Here is an 18,143-nt window from a genome sequence, read left to right on the forward strand (position 1 = left end):
TAGTATTTCTGCATGGTCAATTGAAACCGAACCCGATAAGGTATAAGTGGAACAGATTCGCATATGTATTTATATGTGATTATTTTCTTTTAACTCAATTGTTTGTTCTTGTTTTGTTTCAAACAATCTGCCAATTCAGGTTATCTTAGAGCAACTGCCGGTATTTTTGGAAAGAATATCTAAAGAAATGGGAGGTAATTGCAGTATTTATATAATGAAGACATGGGTTCATAAATTTTAGCATATATATGTCTATAGGTGAGGGCATACCTGTGCCCTTGTGTGTAAATGGAATAGGTACAGTTTAATGACGGAAAACTCTTTGCCTACTTTGCGGATGGGAATTTGTGTTTCTTTCAGATCAAACCCCAAACAATTTTAAATTAAAAAGAAACGCTTTAGTATGAGTAACTTGGTACATATTCTATGTTGATTAATACGAGCGGAGAGCGACCATCGACCATCATCATGACTGGCGCTTGAGTTCTGGTGGCCAAGGGAAGGTGCACATTTTTGTCTGACCTCTTTGGCAAGTAAACACGACCATTTTGTTTATTTACAAACTGCTGGACAACCAATGTTTCCTCATTGGAGAAAACCAAATTCGGCAGTTGACCACTTTCGGCCAAGCGAAGCAACTCTTTAGCTCTTTTGAGTCTATTTTCTTTCTGTTGCGGTGTAAGTTTTTGCACTTTTTGGAGTTTCAAAGGCTTTATTGTGATATGTTCAGCTCACGAGCCATTTTTTGGCCCCTGAGACGCGGGTTTCGATCAAGTCGCTTCTTTAGTTTTCGAACCATTTCTGCTGATGTCACATTAAAATGCTGGAGTGCTCTAACATAACATAGGGTATAAAAATCAGTAGGAACTTTAAGGAGGTTTTTTTAATGCCAAATATCCTAGGAGTAATATCCATTTTCTAATGCTAGTATTGAGAGCACTATCCTGGTTTCAATAGACATAAAGGCAGACGGAGGACGGATGTGGCTGAACCGTAATGGACTTTTATGCACAACAAGAATGTAAAGGTACTTTATTCTTTTTCCGACGAATTATTCAAAGTTCTGCCAACTAAATGGCACAGTTAGTATAACACTCTGCTTATTGTAGAAGGTATTGGATTCCAGTTTCCTTAATTGAAGCTGCAATACTCTGATGTTAAGAACATACATACAAATCTATAACAGAAGTAAAGGTTAAATGGTTTAGATCTTGACAAAACATGGTCAATAGCAAGAAAAATATTTGGTAAAACGTTGCCATTGTCATATTAATGACGCACAATGCTTTAGAAAATTTGGCTCTCACAACATCTCTCTCTCACTCTCTCTTACTTTTATCCAATCACCTACCTGTAAAATTCCAACACATTCAATTATTTAAAGAGAGCCAAACAATCTGTCTTCTCACTTCTTGCAATCGGTTGGTATGTATGCGAGCAAGTACTTGGCTGGTTGTTATATTTGGTTTGGTAATGTAATTAACACAAACAACACAAATGAGCAGCGGTGATTGAGTGTTATACTCTCTGTGCATATTCGCTCTCCTTCTTAACAACTGATAACGTCTTTCGTTTTCTTTCTGGTGAGACATAGGAAAAACATCGAATAACAACAAAGCCATTCAACCAAACACTCTCCGTCTGATTTGTGGTTAGTACGCGGTGAGAATTGAATGCAAGTAGATGTAATAACGGAAAAGATTTTAATACCACTTTGCCTTTTCATTTTTATTCTTAATTTGTGTTTTCATTTGCGAAAAATAAGCCAAAAAACGTTAGTAATTCATAATTTGAATTAAAACTTGTTGCTATAACTGCAAGCCCTGTCGGATCTGATTGTGTGCGTGTTTGTACTAAGGAAACAACAACAGTTGGAAGTGATCATAAATCGTAAAATAATCGGCCTGTTTATTCTGGCATGTGACTGACTGATTGTGATTAGCAAAAAATATAAATACGTTGCGGTTATTAAATAATAATTACATACACAACTATTGTTTTTGATTGCATCAAATAGCCAAGTGTAATTTACCATTTATTCTTCCAAGTGCATATTTCGCTAACAAACGCTTGCTTAACATACAGCAGTGAATACTTTTGACACCGACGCCAAACTCAATTTAAACGCATCACACCTCCTGTCTAACAATCACCCAACTAAAACACCAACAACATCAACTAACAAAACTAATTCACATAAGAAGAATCCAACAAACGCAGAGAAGAACTAGGAGAAGATTGGAAAGTGGAAAACAGGAAAGCATACAACAACAACACCAATACATATGGCTTCCTCCTTGAGGACGGTAAGTGTTCTTTTTTTCGTTTTATTTTTTTTGGGTTATTTTCCGTCAGCTCTGCCAGTTTGTAAGTTATCCAATGGCCTTTTAACACGTGTATTAACCTGTCATGGCTATATTGCCCTCCTATTTGCCGACTCATAAAATAAACAAAAACAACAAACATTGTTGTTTAACAAGTGGAATTGCAAGGATAGATAAGTAATTGTACTTTCTTATCAACGCACATACCGGGACAATTGATCTACTAATATGCGAATTAAAATGTGGAAATCATTGTTGTTTTTGTGCTGTGATTGTTTTTTTTTACACTAGACTACCTAACACCGTGCATGAATTTTGGAATTGATATCTAGCGAAAGTGAAATATTATTTGTTGCACAATTTGTTGACGTTCGACCTTTGCGTGGCTGGCTAGCCGACTGGCATGATCGAAGTATAGCTGAAAATATATAATTCTGTTTTTAAAAATGTTAAATGATTTGGAAAATATATTGATGGAAATTTTGGAAAAATTTAGGATATTGGCTGGATCATTAATTCGTAGTTTGAACTCTTTCACATAGATTGTTGTAATCTTGCAGATTTTTGTGAGAGATACTTACTGTTAACGACGTATGCGGGATGAGACCTCTGTGGCACACCTCCGAAATTGCTTCTACTCGAAATTGTACCCTTGAAATTTTCTTCAAGTTGTCAATAAAAGTCTAGGTTTTGGAACTAATTTGGTGCATCAGATTTTCAATGGATTCAAGTCTCCTTCTGCACCTAAATTTGGTATACACACTTCACAGTACCCACAAACCATCCCCGTGAAAATGGGAAATGCAAGTCTAGATTTTCAAGGTTTCAAGGAAAGGATGTACAAGTTACGATTCAAGAAAAGTTTTCCTGTTTCTTTGTAAATTTTAATGTGAAAGAGTTGTAAACAAAGGCTTGCTGAAATTGCAGATCGTTGTCATTAATTTAGTAAGCTTGTGTTATTATCACCATCAGACTACTTTTGTACAAGCAAATGAAACTATCAGCTTTTAGAGTACATGAACTAAGCAGTATATGACTGTCTGGATTTTCTGCTCTTGTGGGTTTCTCAATGAGAAGCTAAAACCATGATAAGTGCAACAGCAACATTGTATTCTGTAATATTAATCAGTTGTCTCAAAATAGCAACGTTGATGTTTAATATATATTTATACCCACAGCCATATATCTAGAGAGAGGTTATATATCATTTGATACGGCCAAAACATGCACCATCGAAATAACTATTTTAGATCGTAGGTCTCTTTGGACCAAATCCGTTTCAGGACATTTGGAGTCGATCTAGCGATTTTCGTCCGTCTGTTTGTCTGTCTGGCTGGTGCGCACGATAACTCTCGAAGGGAGTATCCGATTTGGTCCAAACTTAGTATATCGTAATATTATTATCAAACTTAGATCGAGTTCGGAGATGGACAATATCGGTCCACTCCCTTTGGTACCTCCACCACAAAAGGTCGAAATTTTCAAACAAAAAAAAAAAAAAAAAATTATTGCACCAAAAAAAAAGATAGTCCAATTTTACTCCAACTTTGCAAATTCTAGTATTTGCATCAGTGCTATGTCAGGTCCGAAAATGGTCAATATCGGTCCACATCATCAAGTACCTCCCCCACAAAGAGTCCATATTTTTGAACAATGTAAGAGTCCGATTATCTTCAAATTGAACACATCACATTATTTTTATTAACCCAAGGTCTGGTGTAAAAATGGGGCATATCGGTCCACTCCGGTCAAAATGTTGAATAACCATGAAGCTCATAAAACGCGAAATTAACATCCGATTCTATTCAGACTTGGTGCATCTCAATATTTCCATCAACACATGATATGCTATAAATATGGTAGAGATCGGACCATTTCTTCTGGTAGCTCCCCCACAAAGGTCGAAGTTTTGAATAAAAAAAAACGATTATAAATTCCGAAATAAGCATCCGCTTCTCTTCTTATTTCACACATCCGATTATTTATACTAAAATAAGATCTGCAGTGAAGATGGAATGTATCAGCCCACTCCATCTGGTACCTCACCTACAAAGGATCAACATTTTGAATAACAATGAAGCTCATAAAACGCGAAATTAATATCCGATTCCATTCAGACTTGGTAAATCACAATATATCCATCAATACAAGATCTGCTATAATGATGGTAGAAATCGGATCATTTCTTCTGGTACCTGGCCCACAATGGGTCAAAAAATTGTTTGTGGTTTAACTACGCATTCTGGGAATTATATTAGCCTTTCGAAGTATGTGTTTTGTAGTACATAGTATGAAGTATATTAGTGAATAGTTGTTCTTATCAGTTAACATTTCGAGGTTACTTTGTGTTATTTCTGTGTAATAAGGCCAAATCAAGCAGGAAGCTTCATGGAATTGATAATGAGTGGATGAGTGGTAATGGAAAAATAATTACTGCAATTATCTGTCCTTAAAATTTCAACAAGATTTCTTAAGCGGATTTCAAACTAATCAACTAAGAGAAAGAATGCGTGTAACTACAAAACATTATGAGAATAAGAAAAATTGTTACCTTATTTGCTATCTTTTTTTTATCGAAGTGAGAAAGGTCCTCATACACATTGGAATATTTCACGGTTTATATTTATTTATCTGTTCATCGTGATGTGACATTCATTTAGACGGTTTCTTATTTTTTGAATGACAAATTGGCTTTTAAAACACCTGGGGGATTTTTTTCTAATTAGTAAATTTTAATGAAACCACACACAGGCCAGCTCATTTAAATCATTTAAAAAGGTAGTGACGCAGCGGCAGGTAAAAAACTTTTTTCTAGTCGATGTTGTTGTTAATGACGTTACCAGATAACCAGAAAATGAACCCTAAGGAAAAAATGGAATTTACATAAACCAATCTTATTCCCATTGATCAATATCTGTTCAACTCGATTCAAAAAAAAAAAAGTCAGATGATAAGATTCTTTTTTAAATTTCGTGGTGTAATTTTTTGAATTTTTCTACATGGAAGATTTTGGTGATCAATGGAAAATTTTACGTTGCTATATCAGCATTGTGAGGCTTTCCATGAAACAAAAACAAGCTGTTTACTACAGGCCATAATTAAAAATACACATGCCCAGCATAAATACGCAGCCGATTATAGCATTTCAAATTAAACAGCTGCCAAAGTTCATAACAATCTTTGTACCCAACGAAATATTTGATATCAGGCATCGAAAGATTAGCGACGAAATATTTTGGGCATGATTTTAGAGTCATTTCATAATTGTGACTTCTTGATATGAGAAATAAAAATTCTTTAGCAAATCTCAATGAATTGAAATTCCAATTGAACTAGTTACGTTTGGTTTGCTGGGTAGAAAGGAAGTGTGAACTCTCTCCCAATGACGTATATAGAAATAATTACAGTAAAATCCGGATTACTCCAAATACTTGGTAAGAACATATGGATCTCTTGAATCATTTAACTTTGGAAGTTCATTTTGCCATGGTAATACGCATTAAAAATTAGTATTTTTCAGCACCTGAATGGCAATTTGGTTGAGCTTCTCGGTTGGTTTGGTTACGGTTTCGTTACACATTACTGGTCACGTCAATGACCTCTGCCTTAAAAAATACTGCTGATCCATAAAGGTGAATGAAACATTGCAAACAACACAACAAATTGAAAATACAAAAATAAATGAACCCCAAGAAACAATTTGCAAAAAATGTGCATGCCTTTGCTTATCTGTCTGAATTTCGTACTTGATTTAAGCTGTTTCAAAAGTACTTTGTACATATACATATTTAAATGTGAATCATTAAAGTTATCAGTAAATAACATTTCAATGAATTTCTCGTGACTTTCACCGCCAAAATTAACTTATAAAATCATGCAAATTTCGAATCGCTCAATATGAGTAGTTGTCAAGCCGATTTTTATGACTACTACCATAAAACGGATGATATTTTAAGTTTGTCATGCCGATTGCACCACCTTGAAATATTCCCTATTTACAGGAGAAATAAAAAAAAAAGTAAAATAGTATCAGTTAGTTTTTCCGAGAGATGTATACCCCAGCCTTGAGTTATGATTATTAAAACTGTTGCCCTTTAATGGAGGAGGTTCCGAAGCAGTTGGCCAATATTGACCAATTCGTATCTGACCTAAGACTGTTATAGATATTACAGCGTGCCAGATTTGGACTGTATTGGCTACTTCCCAATCTTTATATAAGATATATGCAAATTTTTAGAAAATGTGGAAATATGCCTGAGGTAGCAAATGTAGCGGACCGAAATATTCCATTTTCATACTTCATAAAAATATTGGTATGTGCAAAATTTGAAGGAAATCAAACATTCATTTCCAATTTTATGACAAATCATAAATTCCGATAAATTACATATTCATATCAGATTTGTGGCTTAGAGAAATTTTTAGATATAGTTAGTTGTAAAGAATAGCCGACTTGTTTCGCAAGTTATGACAGATATAAGCATTGGAAATTGTGACCCTTTGTGGGTGAGGTACCAGAAGGGGTTGGCAGAATTATATCATCTTCACAAAAGATCTTACATTAGCAAAAATATTTGGATGTGTGAAATTTGAACGTTTTTTTTTTTTCAAAATCTTGAACCACATATGTGGGAGGTACCAGAAGAAATGGATCGATCTTTACCATCTTTATAATAGATCTCGTATTGATGAAAATATTGGGATGTATCAAGTCTGAATGGAATCGGATGTTATTTTCGCGTTTTGTGAGATTTATGGTTACTTAAAATGTTGACCCATCTTCGCACCAGACCTTGGGTTAATAAAAAATATTTTGATGTGCGCAATTTGAAGAGAACCGGATGCTTATTTCGGGTTTTATGGTTGTTTCGGCTATTAACAATTTTGACTCTTTGTGGGTGAGGTACCAGAAGGAATGGTTCAATCTCTACCATATTTATAACAGATCTTGCATTGATGAAAATATCGAGATGTGCCAAGTCTGAATAGAATCGGATGTTAATTTCGTGTTTTATGAGTTTCATGAATATTCAAAACTTTGACCCTTTATGGGGGAAATAGCAGAAGAAGCCGACCGATGTTCACACCAGACCCTGGAATAATAAAAAGCATTGTGATGTGTGTAATTTAAAGGCAATCGGATTATTACATCACATTTTGCAAGAGTTATAATTATTCCAAATGTGGACCCTTTGTGGGGGAGATGGAGTGGAGCGAAATTGTCCATTTTCCACCTGATCTAGCACTGATGGAAATATTAGGATTTGAATTCGGAAAAAATCGGTTTATTATTTCTCTATCCGTGCAGCAAATAAGTTTCGATCTAAGTTTGACAATAATATTACGATTCACCAAGTTTGAATCAAATCGAATATTCCCTTCGAGAGTTGTCGTGCGCACCAGGCTGACAGACAGGCGGACGGACATCGCTAGATCGACACCAAATGTCCTGAAACGGATTTGATCCAAAGAGACTTAGGGTCTAAAACCGTTATTTCGAAGAGGCACGTTATGGCCGTATCAAATGATATATATCCTCTAGCCATATGGCTGAGGGTATGAAAATAGTTTGCATATATTTCATTTATGGTGGGAAGTTAAAACTTTTTTTTTAGCATTTTTGTAAAGTGTCATTTCACAGGTGTAAAATTTGTTGGGAAGGAAAGAGCGAATTATTTTCCATTAAATACACTTTTCATTTCCGTAAACCTTCCCTAAAAAAAGTACAAAACATTTTTGCAAGTCAATATTCTGCGACACCTTAAAAAATGCCTGTTTTGATAAGAAATGGAGCGTGGTCGGTAAAAACTCTCGAACATGTGTTCTCTCCAAAAGGTTCTTGATTTCATTTCTGTTTTATTGATATTGGCAGATATAATTTCGGTTTGTTCTTTGCGATTAACTTTCGCTTTTTCAAGTTCAACAAATTTCTTTCTTTCTACCTTCCTTCTTTTGATCAATAAACCGACGCATGAGAGTTTACAACAGAAATGAGCAAAGTAAACAAAAACAAGTATAAAGATTCCAAAAAAACGCAAACTTTGATTAAACAAAATGAGGGCAATAAACATATAATGACGTATTAGAGAGTGTATATGTATGAGGTATTTCCTATGTCTGGGCGATATGTGCTAAATGCCATGTAGCCAGATGCCAAGCGGTGGGAGTTCGCTCAATTAACAAAATGAAATATTTAAAAACTTTCAAGAGCTTATTTTGGCCATGGTGGTCTTTCGCTCTCTGAGAATGCTAATCTTATCGCCTTAAGATAATATGCATTCGTTACTAGGCACATTGGAACGTGCCTATTGAATGCCGGTCTCTCTCGCCGACTTTTCTCAATGAATGAATGAAGTTACATTGGAATTTTCCAGAGGTCTACGCACCATCAACACCTTACAACATGATCTCTTATCCATTGTCGGATTTACATACAGAAATACAGATATATACAAACAGACATACATTTGTTATGGTTTCTCTTTTGCTTAAGAAAACCTGCTAACAGTTTCGGTTTGGCAGTGCTCACTTGTCGGCTGTAGCTTCGAAAGAAAACAAGTCAATTGTATTTATCAAGGTCTAGTACTAAAATAAATACGTATTCCAAATATAAAACCATGCACGAAAAAATGCATTTAAATAACAAAATAAACAAAAGTACGTGGAAGGAAATTTTAACCGATGCCACGAAAAGGAAAATGATTATTGTGCCAACCAACGAATACGACTTTTTCAATGTAAGTTTATTCAGAAGTTAATGTGTTTTCGCACAATTTAAAAAAGCTTACCCCAAGGACGGTCATTGCATTTGCAATGTTTACAAATATAAATCAATTGGCGTTTATACCAAATAAATTTATAATCCAGAATTCGCTGTGAATTTCAAACCAAACTGTTGAAGCTGAAGACAATTTTTGCACAAATCCTTCGGTTTTTCTTGCACCGATTTTTTTAGTATTTGAAAATTTTAATATTTTATATAACTCTTCTTTTGTTTCAATGAATTGTTTGTTGTCACCAAACTTCGATTTGTTTAATTGTATTTGTCATCATAAAAATAAAACAAAGGTTTTGTTATGACAGACCGTATTTTATTGGCCTGTAAACAAGGTATTGTAAAGTTAGACGTATAATACAAATGATTAGAATACATTGTATGCTTGCAATAAAAGCAAATATTTAAAATATTGACAGATACTGATAATTTTTTTATGTTCGTAGTGGTAAATATAGGACGGAGGTTGATATAAGAAGGCATGAAACCGCCAAATTACAAAATAATCGTTTAAATTTGAGCTTAGATCAAATTCAGAGTTGAGTAATACTTACAGGGTGAGATTAAAAAACTGCAACAAAGTCAAATGCCATAATTTTTACATTTTTTTAATTAAGCAAAAAATGTCGGAAATAGTATCAAATTTTAGAATAGGATTAGATTTGTTCCAATTGGCCACCTTTGGCACGAATTCTGGCCTTCAAATGGCCAATGAAATCGTCACACGCTGCCCGAATGTTGGTCTGCGGAATTTAGGCCCATTCCCGGCGAAGCGCTTGCTTGAGTTGATCGATACTTTGGTATTTTTTAGTGCCAACCTTGCTTTTCAAAATACTCCAGACACAATAGTCCAACGGATTGGTATCTCGAGATTTTGATGGCCATTGTACGGTGGAAATGTAGCGAGCAACCTCATTTTGTAATCATTCTTAGATGGCGCGTGCTGAGTGCGATGGTTCTGAGTCCTGTTGGAATGTCCAAGGTCTGCGGCCAAAATGTTTGCGTGCCCAAGGCTTTAATACACCCTCCAGAATACCACGAGCTCATTTTTTTAATTTTTGCCGAATGGAATATTGCGATATGTTCAGCTCATGAGCCATTTTTCGGCCACTGCGAAGCGGGTTTCGATCAAGTCGCTTCTTTACTTTTCAAACCATTTCTGCTGATGTTGCTGTTTTCTTCTACCAGTATCAGGTAACGAGCGATGGTACGAAACACAAAAGATTTATTCATATTTAAATGCTAGCCAGACCTCAGATAGCAATCCGACAAATCATTGTGGATATGCGACCATTAAGGCTTAGCCAGGACAGCGTTCCTGTAGACTTATAGGAAACATCCCCGTCTGGTGAGGAAGAGGATATAGATACTTCGTTAACGCATGCTTCGACCTTGAGCTTTCCTTTGAAATGTCTATCCAATCTCCACTAAACGACAAAAAAAAACGCTCGTTGTCAAATGCTCAGAGTATATATCGGTCGGCAACTAACTGAAAGTTTCTTACTTCCATTAAAGAGCACCCACATTCTAGTATAGGTCAGGGAATACGCGATGATGATCAAATAATTGATATCAAAATTTCAAACACTTTTTAGTTTATTAAAAATAAATAAAAATATTGCTTAAGTGGGCGGAACTATCTGATCTGGCTGACATTTTATGTGTCGTATAATATATCTTTCTAACTTGGGACAAATAATTTATATCAAAAATTTAAACACTTTTTAATTTATTAACGAAGATTAAGCGAACATTTTTGTAATTACTTATTTATTCTAAAAACTAAAGAAGCAGCTAGCTTAAAAATTTTCTTCGAAAAATACCGTGAAACCGTTTTAAGGAGGCTAAGCGAAGACGTGGCTGTAGTACCCATTACGAATTTCAAATGCAAAATTTGAAACAATTCCGGTGAAAAATGTCGTTAAAATCATAAAAATACTGATTATCGGAAGTATCGTAATATGGGAGCTATATGAAGGTCCAGGTCTTCATGCATGCGCAATTTTTTCATAGGCTGTAGTACACATTTCGAATTTCAAATGCAAAATTTGAAACAATTCCGGTGAATAATGTCCCTAAAATCGTAAAAATATCAAATATCGGGGTGTACCGTTGTATGTTGGTTGTACGATATCGTAGACCTATATAGACAGGGTGTAAAGTGCTTAGAAAAACGTCTATTATGGATTTATAGACAATTCCATTAAAAAATGTTGGTAAAATAATCAAAATACCGAATATGGGGAGGTACCGTTATATGGTGGATGTGCGATATCGTGGAACTATATAGACAATACTTTTTCGGGGGGGTAAAGTACTCAGAAGAAAGAGTCCCTTTTGTGCAATTTCATTGAAAAATTTGTCTACCATCAAAATACCGATATTCGGTTTGATTCTAGCGTGATTACAACAAACGGATAGGGCTAGATTGTCTTAGAATTTTACGCTGATCAAGAATATATATACTTTGTTATGTCTAAAATAATTATTTTAATGAAGTTAATATACCCTCTATACTATGTATGGTGGAGGGTATAAAAATTTTTGAATTAATTATAAATTTACTGATTAATCTTTACACATTATTTCATACACCACATAACATCGTCTAAAAAATCATGTTTGATTTTGTACTTATGCGACATTTACAGCAGATGTTACGCATTATTTTTTTAACAGAGCCTCCTTCAACCCTTACTTTTGAAAAATTCACAATTTTTATTTCTGTATTTTGTAACGGCCTTTTCACGATCTTTCCAAGGTTCGTGACCTTAAATGTGCGTGATTTCTGACAGTCCTCGGTAGCACGTGCTGATTTTTCGTAATAAAAGGTGTATGTTCAGGACTTTTCATTTAGTCGACGTCAGAGTTTGGTGGTGCTCACTCTAATCTACAGAGATGTGTACATACATATGTATGTACGTATATTCTCACAACAATGTGTGTATGAATGCATTCATGGGTGAAAGTGGGTAGATCCTTCACTACAAATGAGAGGGCTTATATCTGATTGAACTCACCCCTAAGTTAGCCGTGAAATTACGTTATGTGCTACCTAATCAACCCTCTTTGCGTTGCATATTTATGGCAATATTTACACTGGTTTACAAAATATGCATCAATATTGTTTGTAGCTCTATTTATTTTTTATTTTCACATTCAAGCCAACATCGATTTTCTTTTATATCTTACCATATGAAATCTCCTCTTATATAAGACACCTAGATCTTCTTTAAGAGACATTAAGATCATTTGCATACATACATAGAAACGAAATATCCTATGTAGATATGAATAACATTTTCTTTTATATAACGGATATTAGATATTCCTATTCCAAAGCACCGAATGTAATTTAAGAGGCGTATTCCATAATTGCTGGTGGTAGTCTCATTAGCCACAAGTTGGAGATATTCCCATAAGTCATAAGTAATTACAGTATTCTGTTGTTTGTAGGACAGTGTTATTTGTTCCTTGTACTATGACCGTTAAATGAAACGGAAATTGGGGTGTAAAAAGGTATTTTTCTCCAACATTCTAGATGACATGCGCCAAAAATTGTTAATGGCAAATAACTGAAAATTGAGGAAATAAAGAGTGGTAGTCCATACAAAAAGAGGTACCGACAAAACCGGCAAAATTAAGTTTTTCCTCAAAAACTACATCTCTCCAAATACCCCAAGACTCTCTCTCTTTTGAGACTGAGAACATGTGTTCAATAAGTTAATTACATTGCAAGTGCATTGTCTGATTTTGACCTCCTTTTTTCTGTGCGGGTCTTCCCAATTGCATTTGCATGTTGTATTGTTAAATATATCGCGTGCCAAAGCGGATCAACTTTGCTGCCTTGGAAACTTGTGCGAAACTTTATCCACGAAACACCGGCCTACTTAATAGAGGATACAAGGTTTGGGAAAGGGAAATCAAATCATTTCCAATTCAAGTGGTGGGGAAAGCCAACCACACCCGGTCTGTTTTATTCGGCGCTCAGTGTCTGGCACGAAATAATTGTTACAAAATTCTATTTCGGGACACGTAATACTAGCCATCGATTTAAGACTTAGTTCACAAAAGTGCCTTGTCGAAATCATTTGTCCTCAAACACAGCCACTAAACACAGTTCGTTCCTTAGTTCCAAAGCTTATTAACATTAATAGTGCGTTCACTTAACACTACAACCATTCGTTATACAAATCAAAAAAAAAAATCAATATCCAAATTAAAAACAAAATCTGTGATATTCCAAAACATAACAACGTAAAATATAATCAATAATTCGCAAATCGGAAAATGAAACAACAAAACGTCTCGCGAAAAATTGGCAAAAAACCAATATCTCATGAAAAGGTGTACCAATTGTTCGGACCGCAAGTATGCAGCAGCATTAGTTTGCACCCAGATGCTAAAAGAAAAATTCAACTAATTATATTTTTATCATTTTCTTTATGCCTAGGCCTCTTTTGAGGAGATACGTCAAGCTGCAGCCCGCATATGTCGTGATTATTTAAATGGCCGTTGGAAGGAAGTACCCACCGAGCAGTTGATAGTCAAACGTATTAGGTAAGTTGTGTTTTTTAATTGCCAAAATGACGTCACTAGTTTAACATGTGTCGAAACTCTTTATATTCATTCATACAGCGGAGGACTTTCGAATTTCTTGTATTACGTAAGTTTGCCACAAGATTGCGGTGCTACCACCACCAGCAATGAAGTCAACGATTCCGGGGCATCAACATCATTGATGTCGACATTGCCACAATCAGATAATGACGAAAATAGAAATGAACCAGATTTCAATGACCTCCTTTCGGCCGGCGATTGCAATGGCAACAAACGTAAACGTTATGACAGTTCATCGTCCACATTGGCCTCAGCTTTTAGACAAAAGGAACCGAAAGAGGTAAGTGTAAGAAGGCAGAAAAGGCACTGCAAAATGTGTACGTTTTGGGCCCTATGTGAAAGAATTTTTTTGAAAACTATTTCGATAACATTTTTTCATTAAAAGTCTTTCGTTAGCACATGTAGTTTTTGTTAAAGCAACTGATTGCCTTTAAGCTCTCATGCGATTGTAGACTTCGTTTAGGAGAGACTCCTTCCAGCTCATCTATAATGTCTCCCATTAGCTCGTGTATTACGACTTCCGTTAACTTATCCAAATATGCGACTCTCTTCAGCCTGTATTTTGGTCGTCTATTACGACTTCCATTAACTCGTCCATGAGCTCGCATAGAACAACTCACTTCATCTCCTTTACAGCGACTCTCTTTAGGTCATTTATAGCGACTTTCCTTCTGCTCGCCCATAACAACTCTTCAATCTGTCCATTATGTGGCTTTTTGGTCGTGTATCAATACTACTGTATATTTTGGCCATCTTTGCAACTTTCTAAGCTCTCGTGCGGCTGTAAACTCCCTTCAGCGCATCTATAAGAACACTTTCTGATTACCTCTAAGCTTTCATGTGATTGTAGACTTCGTTCAGGACACACATAACGGCTCCCTTCAGCTCGTTTATAACGTCTCCTCTCACCTCGTCAATGACAACTCCCTTCAAACCTCCCATTATGTGTCTGTTTTGTTCGTCTCAACGTCTCTCTTCAGCCTGTATTTTGGTCGTCTATTACGACTTCCGTTAATTCGTCCAAATATGCTGCTAAAGCTCCCATAGAACCACTCTCTTCAGCTCCTCTATAGCAAACCTCTTTAGATCATTTCTAACGACTTTCCTTCAGCTCGTCTATAAGGACTCTCTTCAACCTGTCCATAATGTGCCTTTTTGGCCGTCTATAAATACTCCATTCAACTTTTCCATAACGTGTGCCTTTTGGTCCTCTTTACGACTTCATCTCTAAGCTCTCATGCGATTGTCAACTTCTATCAGCGCATCTATAAGGAAACCTTTAGGTCGTACATAACTACTCCCATAATCTATAACGTCTATATGGACTCCTGTCCATAACGGGCCTCTCTTGGACTCCCTTCAGATCGTTTATAACCTTTAGATCTCCTTCACAGCGTTTATAACGATCACTTCAACTTGTCCACAACGGGTTCTCTTGGTCGTCTCTTACGACTTCCTTCAACTCGCCCATAATATGCTACTTAAGCTCGCCTAGAAGAAAAAAGACTCTTTAGTCTTTAAGACCACTTTATTCGTCTATAAATATTATTTTCCAACCCTTTAAACATTTATTTATTCCTCTCAGCTTATCTAGACACATATAAATACAATCTTCATGTCGTCTATTGTATTCAATTGTATTCACATCGTCTATATAAAAACTGCTTAGATCAACCTTCAGAGAGTATATAAGGACTCTTTTTTCATCCCCTCCCAATATTACTTTAGATAAATTCCATTTTCATTTGAGTTTAATATTCGCATTTTTAAATACATAGCTTAAAGTCCTTCTCTCCTCTTCCAATAATGATTTTTACAATTTCAGGTACTTTTACGCATCTATGGCCAATCCCATGGCGAAGATGCTTTGGAACAGATGATAACAGAGTCGGTGGTCTTCGCGTTACTAAGTGAACGTCATTTTGGACCACGTTTATATGGTATTTTCCCCGGTGGCCGCCTTGAACAATACATTCCTGCCAGAGCATTATTAACCTCAGAGTTAGCCATACCAGACATATCAATGAAAATTGCTGAAAAAATGGCTGAAATTCACACCTTAAATATTCCTATGTCTAAGGAACCCGACTGGCTGTGGAATTGTATGGAACGTTGGCAACGCTATTTACCCGACATACTTAAACCAAATTCCAAATGGCCAGATCAGGAGGCTGTCAGTTTTATGCGTGGTATTGATTATGACAAGGAGGTCCTATGGTTGAAGGGAGTTATTAATATGCATAAATTTCCCGTCTTATTTTGTCACAATGACATGCAAGAGGGAAATATCCTTATGAAAACCATAACAAATGATGAATCAGAGTGAGTATTTTGAAGGAAAATGTTATTTAAATATCAAATATTAAAACGGTTGTTTTTCAGTGGCACGGTGGACGTGGCGTTGGAAAATATTTCCATGAGTAGCGAGGATGCCACTATAGAGACTGGGTATGTACGATAAATGGTCTAAAAAAATTATCCATTTGCAAAATCAAAACTTTCTCGTGGATTTCAAAGTTGTAGATGTATAAATCCCATAATTTCTTTCTATTATCATATTCTAGATCTAAGAAAGCATCTGCTGATTTGGATTCCTCTGGCGATTCGGCCATTGACAATGCTAATGGCTGTACCATACCCGATTTAAAAATTATTGATTTCGAATATTGCGCCTACAATTATCGTGGATTCGATTTGGCCAATCATTTCTTGGAGTGGACCTTCAATTATAGCCGTTCTGATTTTCCATTTTATTATTACCACAGTGAAAATTATCCCACAAAAGAGCAAAGAGATCAATTTATAAGAACATATCTTAAGAAATTTAATGACAAAGAAGACGAATGGGAACCCACACAGAAGGAGATCGACGATGTTGATGGGGAAGTGACAGTATTTCGTATGATGTCTCATCTGTTTTGGAGTTTATGGTCTTTGATGAATGTTACATCAAATATTGAGTTTGGGTATTGGGTGAGTAAACACTTTTCTAAAAGAAATAGTTCATTTATAATTCTGTTCTTCATTTCTAGGACTATGCGGTTTGCAGAATTAAAGAGTATCTCCATCTCAAACAGGCCTATATTACGGATCACATGATGACTGTTTAGAAATGAAACGGACCATGAGTACTTACCCAAACTTTTTTGGTCAATTTTAAAAATTGAACTGAGCGAATTTCAAGACAGGTTATATACAACTAATTTTATAATCTAGGATTTATATAACGATAAGATGTACTGTTAACGAAGATGCAAAACAATGAGCACCATCAGCCGTGTTGGGCTGTTTGGTTGCCGTTAGTAATTAGGCAAGATGAAAGTGTTCGTTTTGTAAAATGTTTTAAGACTATTTCTAAATAGTGCTGTGATGGTTTTTTTACTTAAATAATTGCGCCGATTTATCCTTATACTGATATATATTATAAAATAGCAGATTCAATTTGTATTTCCTTAAATATTGTTCTCAGATTCCTTTGTTTTTCCTTGATGCACCCAACGTTATTGTCAAGTGTCAAACATTTTGTTATATTTGACATTTATTATGTATTTTTCTTATCGTTTTTCATTATCACTTTGAATGTTACTTTTCTTGATCTATATACGCGTATCTTATACACCACATTTTTTCTAGATTAAGTTTCAATATTAAAATAAATCACCATAATAACAGGAATGTGTGGAGAGTGTTTAACGAACAAAATCCATGTGTCCTTTTTAATAAATGGTTAATAAAGAATAACTGCGTTTCTCTTACTAGTGATTTTTTTCTTACTGTTTTGTACCCTTTTATAACATAAACTATTTTTTATTTTAATTAGAATCGAGCTAATGAATACATTTTGAAATATTATTTACAATCCATATTACCCTATTTGCAATTTTTTATACCCTCCACCATACATGGTATGGAGGGTATATTAAGTTCGTCTTTCCGTTGGTAACTTATCGAAATAATAATTTTAGACATAACAAATTATAAATATTTTTGATCAGCGTAAAATTCTAAGACGATTTAGACCTGTCCGTCTGTTGTAATCACGCTAGAGTCAAAATGAATAAAGATAGGAAGCTAAAATTTTGCAAAGATCAGTCTTTTGCCTGCAGGCAGGTTAAGTTCGAAGATAGCCTATATCGGTTCACGATATCGTAGAGCCCCCATATAACGGTACCTCCGATATTCGTTTTTGATGACTGTAGCCAAATTTTTCAATCCACAAAAGGGGTTACTTCTGACCACTTACAGTGGGTAAAAGTATTGTATATATATGTCCACGATATAGTATATACCCCACATAACGGTACCTCCCTATATTCGCTATTTTGCTGATCTTTGCTTCATTTTTCAATGGAATTGTCTAAAAATCCAAAGAAGTTCTTTCTTAGCACTTTACCCCTTGGAAGAGAAATGTCTACATAGGTCTA

At 35.3% G+C, this 18,143-nt stretch overlaps 1 protein-coding gene across 4 annotated transcripts; it reads left to right on the forward strand.

Moving 5' to 3' along the window:
- Nucleotides 1-1,636: 1,636 nt before the first annotated feature.
- On the forward strand, nt 1,637-17,460 carry LOC101899617 (choline/ethanolamine kinase). 4 transcript variants are annotated; one of them, XM_020040169.2, is made up of 8 exons: nt 1,637-2,306; nt 13,447-13,470; nt 13,553-13,659; nt 13,738-13,999; nt 15,545-16,041; nt 16,102-16,167; nt 16,284-16,692; nt 16,752-17,460. In XM_020040169.2, exons 1-8 carry the CDS (start codon nt 2,286-2,288, stop codon nt 16,827-16,829), a joined length of 1,464 nt encoding a protein of 487 aa, XP_019895728.1. In that variant the 5' UTR covers nt 1,637-2,285; the 3' UTR covers nt 16,830-17,460. The 4 variants fall into 4 exon arrangements, with proteins under 4 accessions (XP_019895728.1, XP_005177416.1, XP_058981208.1 ...); XM_005177359.4 differs by lacking the exon at nt 13,447-13,470 and having other exon boundaries at nt 1,638-2,306; XM_059125225.1 differs by lacking the exons at nt 1,637-2,306; nt 13,447-13,470 and adding an exon at nt 9,008-9,061.
- Nucleotides 17,461-18,143: the final 683 nt, after the last annotated feature.

The sequence above is a fragment of the Musca domestica genome, unplaced genomic scaffold, assembly GCF_030504385.1.
Source record: "Musca domestica strain aabys unplaced genomic scaffold, Musca_domestica.polishedcontigs.V.1.1 32, whole genome shotgun sequence".
Lineage (NCBI taxonomy): Eukaryota > Metazoa > Arthropoda > Insecta > Diptera > Muscidae > Musca > Musca domestica.

Bases quoted from the DNA above. Each gene is read 5' to 3' on its own strand.
- LOC101899617 (XM_059125226.1), top strand. From the start codon at position 13,390: ATGAAACAACAAAACGTCTCGCGAAAAATTGGCAAAAAACCAATATCT. The intron at 16,042-16,101 runs GTGAGTATTTTG...GTTGTTTTTCAG, and splicing joins ATAACAAATGATGAATCAGA to TGGCACGGTGGACGTGGCGT. The intron at 16,168-16,283 runs GTATGTACGATA...ATCATATTCTAG, and splicing joins GATGCCACTATAGAGACTGG to ATCTAAGAAAGCATCTGCTG.